Here is a 12,563-nt window from a genome sequence, read left to right as displayed (position 1 = left end):
TTAAAAATCACCTTCCTAAATTTAAGCGCCATTGTTAACACTGAAGACTATTAACTCCCCTTCTGTCAGGAGAGAGCAGAACTGACCAGCTGAAATCAGGCCGGTTTAGAATAACTTCTTTAATATCAAACACCCCTGTGTGTCTTCCTCAATCTTCTTTTTTTTTTAAATTAATTTATTTATACATATTTTACATTATTGTTCATTTTTGTACAACATTTGCTTTCTCCTCTCAGGTATGGTCCCCGTCAAAAAAAGAAAAAGAAAAACTATATGATCATATCAATAGATACTGAGAAAGAATTTGACACAGTTCAACATCTGTTTATGATGAAGTCCCTCAGAAGTCTTGGGATAGAAGGAACATACCTTAACATGATAAAAGCCATATATGACAAACCCACAACCAATATTATTTGGGGCAAAGCTGGGGCTTGACCTCGGGGTCCTCTGTGGCTTAAGCTGCTGCTCAGGTTCTGCTTTCCCCATTGGGGAGCCCAGGAGGGCACTGGGAAGTCTGCATGTCCCCAGAGCAGTAAGCAGCAAGGACCACAGCTTCAAGGATGAAGGATTCTACATCCAGGTCAAGTTTGCTCTAAGTTTGAATGAACATAAGAGTTTCTTTCACTGTCCAAAGAATTAATTTACCAGGCTTGTACAGGTAGTCATCACATTTGGCTGGGCCATAACAGGTGGTAAGGAAAATGAGAAAAATCAAGACATACATACAGGAGAAAACTACAGACTCAGAGGTGGACTATTGTATTTAAACCTTTTCAATATAATCAAGATTTTTTTTTTAATTATTTTTTGCTGAGAGGAACTAGGGTGTAGGCCAGAGGTGCAGAGGGTGAGAGGATTCACCAGAGACAAAGTGGGGAGCAGAACAGTTGTATTTACTGAAATCCACTGAGGGGAAATTTATTGAGGGGAGTAGCAAGCGAGACAAGAGAGGTCTGCTGCGCCATTTGGGTCAGCTCCCTGGCGGGGGATCCAACTCAGGCCTTAGCCGTGATAACACTGAGATTTAACCCCTAGGCCACCAGGGAGGCCCTGTCCAAGGCATCTTTAAGCACCCTAAATATAGGATGATAAAGTAGGACTGATAAAGGCATAGGTAGGTAGATAGCTATTTCAGAATTTAGCCATGTGTCAATTAAATCTATGAACGAAGAGGAATCAGGACTGAAAGTAATGCTAAATGATAACAACTTTTTGTTTCAAGGTGAAAATACTTTGCTATACTGTCTGTATTTTCTGAGCTTAAGACTATGCCAGGAAAACTATTTTTTATAGAGAAAGTCTGTTAACAGGAGGCTAAAAACAGAACACATGAGGAAATTTATAAGTGGGTCTTAAGTTTTTACCAAGACAGTACATTAAAAATAAATCAGTAGCATCATCTTAGTGTAAAATGAACCATATTCTTTTATCTGGTTTGTGGTCTTAACACTGATGTCTTTCTGTCTGATTTATTAGCTTTTTCCATCGAACCTAATAGGCAAATCAGAGACAGGTAAATCTGAAGATTATTATTACGTGCTTGCAAGAGAAGCATCAATAGCATAAAACAACACAAATACTTGAACTTTTCTGAGTAACATAGTATTTGGAAAACCAAATTAACAAAAACTTTACATAGTTGGCCATTTTATAGATCTATGGCCAAAAAATACTGAAGGTTTCTGATTTTCCTTGTTCTTTTTTTCCCTAATGACAGTATTTGCTCCTAAATGTCAGATAATTAATCTGCAGCTGGGTGATGAGCCCTCGGGACTTAGGGGTGCACTGCATGACTCTGCCTATTTTAATAAAATGGCTAAAGAGTAAACATCCAGCACATCTCTTACTCTTTGAGCTCACTGTAAATTGGCAGGACTGACGGGTGGCAGACAAATGCAAACGCAATCGTTGGTAGTGCATACACGGTCTATTTGAAAAAAAAAAAAGAAAAATTAGGAAAAAGGCAATTGTATCATAACAGTTATACACTCCCGGTATTTCTAAGCTGTCTCTTGATCTGAATCAAGAGATTCTTTCTCTTGCTTCAGAATCCCTGGATTACTCTGTTATTAGGAGGGCTTTGCTACCTAAAAATAGAAGCATTTTTTCAAAGAGAGCTTAGGTGGCCTGAGGCTGCAGGCACCAGGCACAGAGTGGTTCTATTCAGCTCACCTGCCCCATACTTTGCATGGCCCTGGAAAGCCTCTCCCCACATTTACGTGGCACCAGTCTGCAACACAGGAATTTTCCTACATCTCACTGGGTCCCCACTTCTATTTTCAGCCCTTTGCTCTATATCAGACTCTTTTTGAATCAAATCAACTTAAAATGGGACTTAAAAATTCATGTAAAATCAGACTTATCTGCATCAAATCAGATTTATTAATTTATTTTGCATCAAACTACTGAGGTATAGGCCAGAGATGGGGGTAAGTGAGAAGATTCACAAGAGACAGAGTCGGGGAGCAGAACAGGTGGATCTACTGAAATACACCGCTGAGGGGAGCAGCAGGTGAGCAACAGGAGAGATCAGGTCTGCTGCGCCCTATGTGGGTCAGCTCCCTGGCTGGGGATCAAACTCAGGCTGTAGTGGTGACAGTGCTGAGACAATCCCTATGCCACCAGGGAGGCCCCTCAAGTCCGTTTTAAAATATAGCATCTAAAAAAAAATTACTTCCTCATTCCACTACTGACTACAGCCTTAGAATTAAAAAGAGAAAAACCCATTTAATTTTCTTAGATAAGACATTTAAAAACTCTCAAACTCAACATAACTTCTTACGCAAAAAAAAAAAAAAAAAAAAAGGCAGGGGAGGAAGGAAAAGCAACATTTTTCACACTGTAACTTTGCCAAGCACTGCGCCAAGCACATTCTAAAAAATGCTGTAAGATACAGAACGGAATCCTCATTTCACATATGGCTGAAAAGCTTGCCTGAGGATTCAAACTGACCACTGACTGTTTCCATATTATCATTAATATCTCAACAATATGAAAATCCTTAAGTGCCATTTTCTGGTGCAATCAATATTTCCACTGTGCAAACTGGGGAACTTTGAGGTATTTCTTTCTGTCACTACCAGATCAGAAAGAACAAGCTAAGGATGCTAGTAGTTGGTTTTTACACAGGAAAAGAAGACTGAGATTAATCAGAAAGCTTTTCACTGAGAATGCTTAAGGTGACCTACATGTAAAGTGAGTAAAAGGGAACCTATAACAGGTTATTCATTTATTCCTCAAAGATCTCTTAATACACGAATGGATTTTGGTGGTATCATTCTTTTAAGAGTGAATACACTTAAAAACAGATTAATTATAGCAAGTATGAGAAACACAATGCTCTTAAAATGTTCTTTTTTTGTCTTTAAGGGCTAAGAGAATTTACCTTTGAATTGAAGGTAACGTATTTTGGCGTACACATTGTTGAATTAGCATTTGTTGTTGAATTTAGCTCTGGAACAATGCAGGGAATTTGAAATTTCTTGTAGATAACCTGGTATGAAAATACAGAAGAAACAATAGACGTTATCAAATAAAGACAAATAAGGAATAATTATTACACGGCATTGTAGTATGGCAAAAGCAAACTAGACTTTTCAATTAGCACTTACCACTATTAGGAAAAAAACCATACAGCTCAAGGAAAATCCACTAGTATAGCCAAGATAGCCTAAAAAAGATTTTTAAAAATATTATTATTATTTCATCCATCATCTTGTTTTTTCCAATGCCTTTTTTACAGGCATTGTTTGGGATTCCAGTAATACACACATACACATGCCAACGTCAACTCAAGACTTATTTGATGGTGTTACCTTATTTAGCAACAATGGTGACTTTGCATGAAAACACAGTATGTGTTTTGATTCTAGTTCTCCCTGACACACTAAAAGAATGCAGATGCACAGAATTCAAGGGCAAAGAGCCTCCCAATTTTGGTCATAGGTTTGTACATGTTGTTTATGTATTTGCACAGGCAAATCCACTTTCTTCCTGCCTGACACTTTAGCTCCTTATTGCCCAAGTACTGGATGTCAGCTCTAACACTCCTCTCCCCAGAGAGAAGACTCAGAAGAGGTGAAATGACTTCTAGGGATACACTGAACATTTGGGGGTCTTCACCTTCCTCCCCTTGGATTTCTCCCGTTTCCAACCGCCAGCTGCCATGAACTCCAGAAGGTTAGAGTCAAGTGACCTTTGGGGGCTGTACTGTTTTCATCTCTGGGGATGAGCCCTTTTCTACTTAAACTGAAAAGCTACCTGCGTAGACACAGAAAAACCCAGACACAGACCCTGAACCAGAAAGTGAAGCAGCTAAAAGATCTACTTACTAATCTTCCAAACAGTTACAGAAGTTTGATATTTTTCACAGGTGATGTGATGGTGAGAATTTTATGAGAGCTACAACTGAGGGGAGAAATCAAATAGTGTACAAAAATGAACAACAATGTAAATAAATAAATATATTTAAAAAATAATAAAGTTGAGCCTGATTAACATGTACCATTTATCATTCCCTTCATCCTGACCCTACAAGTGAAAGCAGGGTCCATTTTTTTAAAGTTTCTGTTCAATTGGGCACTGTCAAGACAATGATAACAGGAAGCTCTTTCCTTACCTAAATTCTTTAGGAGACACAGAGGGAGAATGATCCCAAAGGTAACTATCACCACCAACACACGGCCGTCCACATACCACGCACTGCAAGGCATTGAAGCGGAGGGTCATATTTTCCAAAAAGTGACGTATTTACCTCAAATGTACAAAAATCCCCAATACATTTTAATTAACTTTTTTTTATTATTGTGAACTTTTATCTTTATGCAAGTTTCATGCAAACACTTTAATCCAATCACTACTCATTTACTATGCTCTCTCGCAGGTGATGGAAGAAGGGATATTGGGTTTCCTCATTCCCCCACTGGTTAATGTGGCCTTCCTTTGAATCATTTAAGTGTTTTCAAAGCTGAATGCTTTGTCAGATTACAACTTGTCCTATCCATTATTTAAGGAAAAAGTTCCTTTTTGGTTGGCTAGGCCTTGTGTCAAGGAGAAACAAGCAATTATAAATAGGTATTGCCTTCTCCCTAATCTTTAGTATTTGACCTTGAATCCTGAGAATAGAACACTAAGAACTCTGGCTTGTACCAGTCTCCTTTGAAAGAAAACAGAGAAACTAAGACAGATGAGAACTGTTAAACAAGGGGGAGTCAAAACACAAAGTCTGTGCTAAAAACAGCTGCAACATTTTCCAGGGCTCGCTACGTCTTTCATGAGGTTAGCGCATGTAAGATGGGCTCCCAAAATGCTATGTTCCTTCTTTAAGAAAGAGACTAGGGTCTTCATTCTTTTTTTTTTTTTTTTTTTTTTTTTTTTTTGCATTTTCCACTTCCATGGTAAAAATACTCCATATCTGTTCTATGTCACAGAAACCAGACACAAATTGCAGGCTCTGGGGAAAATGCAGTGTTGAACAATTGCAGCAGAATGGATGGATTTACCTTTAAATACTCCTATTCTGATGGCTCTCTTGCCTCTGTCATTTATACAACCCCTAAGAAATTTATTTATGCAACAACAAACCACAGGAAAAACAAACCAGCCCAGGGAAGATTAAGTGTCTGCAATTATCACAAAACAAAAACTTTCATTAGCCCACATGTCAGTAAAACTATTTTAGTTATCTTACAAAAACTGGTCTCTGACTTACGAAAATGCCTCTTCCTTTCCCATTAGGAACTTTATGGCAGAAGGTAGCTCATTTTTCACTATGAAGAGGTAGCTCAGCATTGCTAAGAGAATATGAGAACATATTTAGAAAGCAGACACTCAGGGTCAAATTACAAGCCGTATAAAAGATTACTGGCCTCTTCTTAGATTAACCTTCAATAAGACACCAAGACAGCTTTAGAAGCTCTAGGAAAACATTTTGTTTAAAATAAGTGACTGTTTTACTTTCCAAGTGTTTTTAGCAATGACAATAACAACCTGGATTAGATAATCACATACTTTGAAGTTACATATAGAAAAGCATTTCTCGTTACCTCCAGTGTTCTGTAGAGAGGTGGCTCCGAAGATGACAAGCTTCCCTGTGGTGCCAAAGACCTGCTCTCCCAGCTTTTCGTAAACCATGCAGCCTATTTAAAAACCATTATTGAGAACACAAGACATAACAGTTTCAAAAGTTAAAGACAGGCTATTCCCATGATATCATGTGGTTTTCTCAAAATCACAAGACCAGCCTGTTGGCTTTGCAATGGTCATTGTAAAACACCTTCTTAACATTTTAAAATGTCAGACTTTATACCACTATTTCTCCTTTTTTCAGGTTGCCTGCAAAACCATTACAATTACCCTCTTAGGTCATAAAGTTTATTTTTCACAATTTTAAATAGTCTTCCTACTTGGCTGGGGGGAAATCCCCACTCTCATCTTAGTCTCATTAAAATACAGATTCGATTTAAAAAAATTTCTGATGATTCAGGTGAAGAGGTTCCTTTTGAATTAATTAACTGAACTGACTAGCCTCACAAAGAATTATCCTAGTACTAGCCCATCAGTGCTGCGTGTGTCTGCAATATAACACGTGTAAGAGAATGTAATAGTTATAACAGATCCAAGATCATTGTAAAGTTTAGTTCAAAGATATGCAACTCATAAAAGAAAGCAGGGACCACCCTGGAGGCCTAAGGGTTAAGTCTCAGGCTGTCACCACTGCCACCTGAGTTAGATCCTGGGCCAGGGAGCTGACCCACATGACACAGCAGACCTCTCCTGACTAGCCCACTGCTCCCCTCAGCAGTGGATTTCAGTAGATCCGCCTCTTCTGGTCCCCATTCTGTCTCTGGAGAATCCTCTCAACTCCTGCACCTCTGGCCTGTACCCCAGTTCTTCTATGCAAAAATTTTAAAAAATCATGAAAGAAAGCAACAGACACAAAAGGTTCACAGAAAACATATGGGTCAGGCCATAATCAAACCTTTGTTGATTCTCTCATAAGACTGGAGTTTAAATGAGACAATGGTTGGAGGCCCGGTTTATTACAAAGTGTCCCAGCTAAATGGAGTCATCTGTGTACAATAGTAGTTGGCCAGTAGTAGTAGTAGAAGTCAAAGAATGGCCAACATTACCCAGTGTCCCAGGAACAGAAAATAAACACTTCAGGTTTTACACTGCCCAGACAACTTGAAGTCTTTTCACAGTGCAGTCACTCCCACATCGCCCCAGGAGTAACATTTTCTTTTTGGAATATGCACAAAGGAGAAATGAAAGCTCGTTTTACTTGTATAACCATGGAGACAATAATCTAAAAACATGGGATCACTGTTCTGAATTTATAAAGACCTCAGTAAAAAGCAAAGCCTTTAGAGGAAATGGTCTTAAACTAGAAAAACTAGTATAATTGAGGGCTCACTTTAAACTATCATGCTGTGTTCACTGTTCAGGACAATGTATTCTAGAAGTTGGGTCTCCATTTTTCCAGGTAAATACCAGTACTGTCTTACAGTAGCAATAGGTGAAGTTGCTCTGTTTCAGTAACAGTCAAGTGGCTGAATTAATGCACCATTCATTTACAATATCACCAGGAAAACCATCCACCCAGGACCTTTCTGGTAGCCTAGTGGTCAACTCTCAGTGCTATCACTGCTAATGACTGAGTTTGATCCCCGACCAGGGAGCTGACCCACATGGTGCAGCAGACCTCTCCTGTTTCACCCGCTGTTCCCCTCAGCAGTGGATTTCAATAGATCCGCCTGTTCTGCTCCCCACTCTGTCTCTGGTGAGCCTTCTCACCCCCCACACCTCTGGCCTACACCCCAGCTCTCATATGCATAAATTTTAAAAACTCTTCAAAAAAAAAACAAAACACAACAGACACGATCAGCTTACCTGTTTCCTTCGAACAGATCAGCAAAAGGTTTATTGAATAAATAGACAGCAGCGTCACAGAAGTCAAAAGTATCCTAAAGCAAAGAAAACAAGTCTTGTCAAGACTATGAACCAACACACACTGACCTTGCATTTTAAAGGGTAAAGATTTATTTAAGTGGCTAACACTATTTGTTGATGATATCCAAATTCTGCAACTTATTAGTCACACCCTCTTTAAAATGCTTAATGAAAAAGCCCTACCAAATAAAGAACTGCTCATTAGAATCTGAGTAACTCTAACAGTTCAAACCCTTTACGTAAGTCAAAGCCTAAATAGCTCCCTGGGATCGTTTTAGTTGAGATGACTGTAAAACATGGTTATGAAAGAGACTTTGCTTGCTAGGGTGCACTTTCTGTGACGTTCAGGTAGGAAGTGAGGGGGAGGGGATGGGGGGGGACCCATGTCAGCACCATGGGACTTGGGGCATCCTGCTTCACTTCTCCCATCCCTCCATCCCTCACCTTTATCATAAGACATAATCTGAACAAAGTCAAAGGCTCATTTCCTTTAAATACTCTGTGGCTGGTTTTGATTTATGCATTCACACCCTGAGACAATTCACATTTTTTTTTTTAATCTGGTTCCTCTTAAAAGAATAAGCTTCTCTTTCACTAATGAGGGGAATTCTGACAATCAGAAATGAAAAGACTTTTTTTGAATGATGAACTCATGTTTTTGTTTCAGTACATTTGGCTGCTTCTTGAACCCTCCTTAAGAAAAAGCACAATTAAAATGATGTGGGAGATGACATAGATTATTTCTGAATCGTTTGGTTACAACAGACAGAGCATTGAAAATAAAGCCTATTTATTAAAAAGAAAAAATTTCCAGTCCCCAAAGGGAGCCACTCACTTCTTGGTGTAGGAAAACACATCCCCAAAACAATACAGAACCACAACTGATTCCACATTAGTGCAATTACAGCAATATTTTTCTATTGGGAAGCTCTTGGCATGTCACACAGCTGTGTGTCTGTCACCCACCACCCCCCAACACCTGTACTCCTGTGGGAGCCCAGCTTAGGGCACTGACACGTCCCCTCAAATGCCTTCCCTGCCCCAGCCAGGGAGGGTGCCCTTGAGCTCTGTGTCTTAGAGCATTTTATTCTGCTCTGCCGGGAGTTCCCAGGAGCAGATAGATGAGAACAGAATGGTCAATGGAGAGGGTGATGGGCTTCAGAGACTGGCTGGAGATCATAAAAAAGGGTAGTGCTCATGGAATTTGTAAAACAAACACTGGGAGAAAGAATGGAAAATGTAACACTTGGGTGAAGGTCAAACTGAGTAGCTAATAAAGGAGAATTAGATTAAGACAGGATTGTAAGGAAGTGTATTCAGTTTTATACTGACTTAGCTGAAATCAGGGTGCAAGAGGGTGAGTCCCTTATTTTCTATTCTGATAGAGGGACGCAGAACTGAAAGCATTTACTGACCAATCCGGTAGTTTTGAGATACAGGTAACTGAGCTCGGCTTGTACTATTTCAGAGCACAAGGTAGTGGGGTGGTCATAACTGGGCATGATTTCTCCTATCTTAAAAGATAAGTGATATTTATGTTGAAGATGCAGGCTTTGGTTTTCTTTCATAGTTGACTCTGTATGGTTTTAGGGCCACTGAACAGTAGGTAGAAGCTTCTAGAAGTGCACCAGACAGGCCAGAGATGGTCTTTGTGTGGCACAGAATTGCACAGCGATAGGGCACTTGTGGTCTCAGGATCATCTGTGGTGTTCTGGAGTGGCTCTTTGCCCAGTCCAGCTGATTCTCCTGGGACCTGGCTAGGAGAGAAGGGAAGTCACCCCAGGCCATAAACTAATCAGGAAAGAGTGTGACTTTGCAGGAACCATGTCTAGCAGGAGGGTAAGTAAAGTACTAACATCTGCATAATAATTTACCAAAGGCCCCAAACCCAGAGAACTGGGTACTTATTAACAAAAGGAAACTTCTAAGGAAAAAGCTGCTTGTCTGTCCCTTAGCTAGCAGCCCTTGGGACCTCTGGGTTCTTGCACAAGGTTGCCTCTTAACATTGTCTATTGAGTTGAATCCCTTTGTAGCTGGCCTGCAGCACTTGGCAAGAGATAAAGCATTTCTTCACAAACTCCTATCACCTCTTGCTCTTTTTCAAGTGGGATAAAAATGTTGCTGGGGAAGATTTTAGCAGGGAGCTCACCTATCTTCTTCCCCACACTTAGTAACAGCCAAATGAGGTCCTCCCACAGTGGTGAAAACAATCCCCTTGTTCCCACGTTCAGAGACATAACATCGCACCCCAGACAAAGCATGTGTAGTGTGCGTCTGATAACCTTGGCCTGTAACCAGACTTTCTTTTCCGTCCCTATGAAGATACAGAGCTTCCCGAGAAAGACTGAAAACTGAAACAGAAAACAAAGAAGCAAATTTCGTAGGTAAAATTCTAAGAATGCTTCAGGCAATAATCAAATCTAGGACTAATGGGATTAAAATTTAGACAAGTACATCACCTTATTAGATTCTTTGAAAGAAACAATCAATTGTCTAAGCAGCTATGAGAGATTCTAGAAGAGATTAAGAGGGTCCAGACATGGCAGGGAACCATGAAAAAGGATGCGAAGGGGGACTCAAGGACTTATTTAAATATTTATTTTGAGCATGATTATGCCCTAAATTGTCTAATTACATATTTGGACATATAATTGTGGTTTCCTGGAAGAGAAACATAACCTGGTATCCCTGTGCTAACAAAGAGGGGTGGGAGTGATTCATTTTTTTCATTTCATCTGGATCTCATGTAAATGTCTATACCGCTCACCACTGACCAGAGGTGTAATTCACAGCCATGGCCTAACCTACTTATCTATATATATCCAATAACACACACAGCACCTAGGAGATTTTTAGTGCAGAATAAGCAAATTTGCCTACTGTAAACAGTGCTTCGATGAACACAGAAATGCACATTTCTCTTTAAATTAGTGTTTTTTCATTCTTTGGATAAAATACCAAGGAGTGGAATTGCGAGCTTAAATGCCAATGACAGATGAGTGGATTAAGAAGATATGGTATAGGGCCTCCCCTGGTGGCGCAGGCGATTGAGCACCGCACTGTGAAGCTGTGTAGCCTCTGCAGCTCTGGTTCGATCCCGGCCAGCCGGCGAGGGTCCCACATAGTGCGCAGACCTCTCCTGTCTCGCCCGCTGCTCCCCTCAGCAGTGTATTTTCATTCAGTCTGCCTGTTCTGTTCCCCACTCTGTCTCTGGTGAATCCACTCACCCTCCTGTGAATCTGGCCTGTACCCCGGTTCTTGTGTAAATAAATAAAAATCTTTAAAAAAAAAAAGAAGAAGATATGGTATATATACATGTTGGAATATTACAGAGCTATAAAAAGGGTGAAATCTTGACATTTTGACAACATGGATGGAACTGGATGGGATGATGCTAAGTGAAATAAATCAGCAAACAGACAAAATACTGGATTTCATTCACACATGGAATACAGAGAAACTAAACAAAGGAATTCACAGAACTCAAGAAAACAAACCCTAGATACGACTGTAAGCTACCAGAGAGAGTCAGGGTGTTGAGAACAAATGGGAGAGGGGTCCGCAGTTCTATAGTAAAGAGATAAGGGTGCTTTGGTGGTGGGTATGGGGTGGTGACATACATCTGAGGAGGTGTGAACTTATTCCTCTAAATCATATATAGTGTTTATAAACCATTGCTGCCTCAAAAATAAAAAATAATTTAAAATAAAATAGTGGTTACTGGAAGGGAAGAGGGAAAGAAGAGAGGGTAAATTGAGTAAAAGAAGTCAATTGTATAGGGCCTCCCCTGGTGGCGCAAGTGGTTGAGCGCGCTGTGAAGCTGTCCACAGCCTCTGCAGCACTGGTTTGATCACAGCCGGCCAGCGAGGGTCCTACATGGCGAGCAGACCTCTCCTATCTCGCCCGCTGCTCCCCTCAGCAGTGTATTTTGTCAGTCTGCCTGTTCTGTTCCCTGCTCTGTCTCTGGTGAATCCTCTCACCCTCCCATGCATCTGGCCTGTACCCCGGTTCTTGTATAAAATAAATAAATAAATCTTTTGAAAAAAAAAAAAGTCAATTGTATAGTAAAGGATGGACTTTGTGGTGAACATACATTGTATATCCAGATGTTGATTTATAACGTTGTACTTCTGAGACCTATATAGTGTTATAAACCAAGGTTACTTTAATAAAACAATTTGAAAAAAAAAAACAAAATGAATTCACAAATATTGGAATCACATGTGTAAGTCACATAAAGCTATGCAGATATCTTGTTAAGCCAAGACAGATTTGACCTAAGAGAGTTCTGTGACCTACTAGTTCACTCACCTCAAAATATGAAGTTAGTTGGGCATGGCTACTTAGGAAAATCCTACTGGCCTCTGTGCAGCAATATTTTCTACCAAAATTGCACATAAACAAACTATTTAATGATTTGCTCTAGAATATTCCTGGGATCTAGAATATTCTTGGGATTTTTTAACCACTTTTGAATTCTTGCTTTCCGTGATTTCTCACATATATCTGATGCATTTTTTACTCTAAGAAAATTTTGGTTCATATCTTAAACAACAAACTGCTAAACATCTGTTTTAAGAGCATTTATTTGTTATTGCTTTGAGTCACAT

The 12,563-nt window shown here is 39.8% G+C and overlaps 1 protein-coding gene across 1 annotated transcript in view; it reads right to left on the bottom strand.

Moving 5' to 3' along the window:
• Positions 1-12,563, bottom strand: part of SLC38A1 (solute carrier family 38 member 1) — a gene marked incomplete at both ends in the record, with an annotated part of 49,915 nt that overhangs the window by 5,636 nt on the left and 31,716 nt on the right. The window contains 7 exons of the mRNA XM_084255998.1: positions 1,851-1,930; positions 3,389-3,496; positions 3,615-3,673; positions 4,622-4,704; positions 5,714-5,795; positions 6,048-6,140; positions 7,894-7,967. Coding sequence (XP_084112124.1) covers positions 1,851-1,930; positions 3,389-3,496; positions 3,615-3,673; positions 4,622-4,704; positions 5,714-5,795; positions 6,048-6,140; positions 7,894-7,967 — 579 coding nt within the window. The remainder of the gene's footprint in view (positions 1-1,850; positions 1,931-3,388; positions 3,497-3,614; positions 3,674-4,621; positions 4,705-5,713; positions 5,796-6,047; positions 6,141-7,893; positions 7,968-12,563) is intronic.

Source organism: Talpa europaea, assembly GCF_964194135.1.
Source record: "Talpa europaea genome assembly, chromosome: 15".
In the NCBI taxonomy this organism is placed as follows: domain Eukaryota; kingdom Metazoa; phylum Chordata; class Mammalia; order Eulipotyphla; family Talpidae; genus Talpa; species Talpa europaea.
The sequence above is the reverse complement of the archived record's forward strand: the minus strand, read 5'-3'. Positions and strand labels throughout refer to the sequence as shown.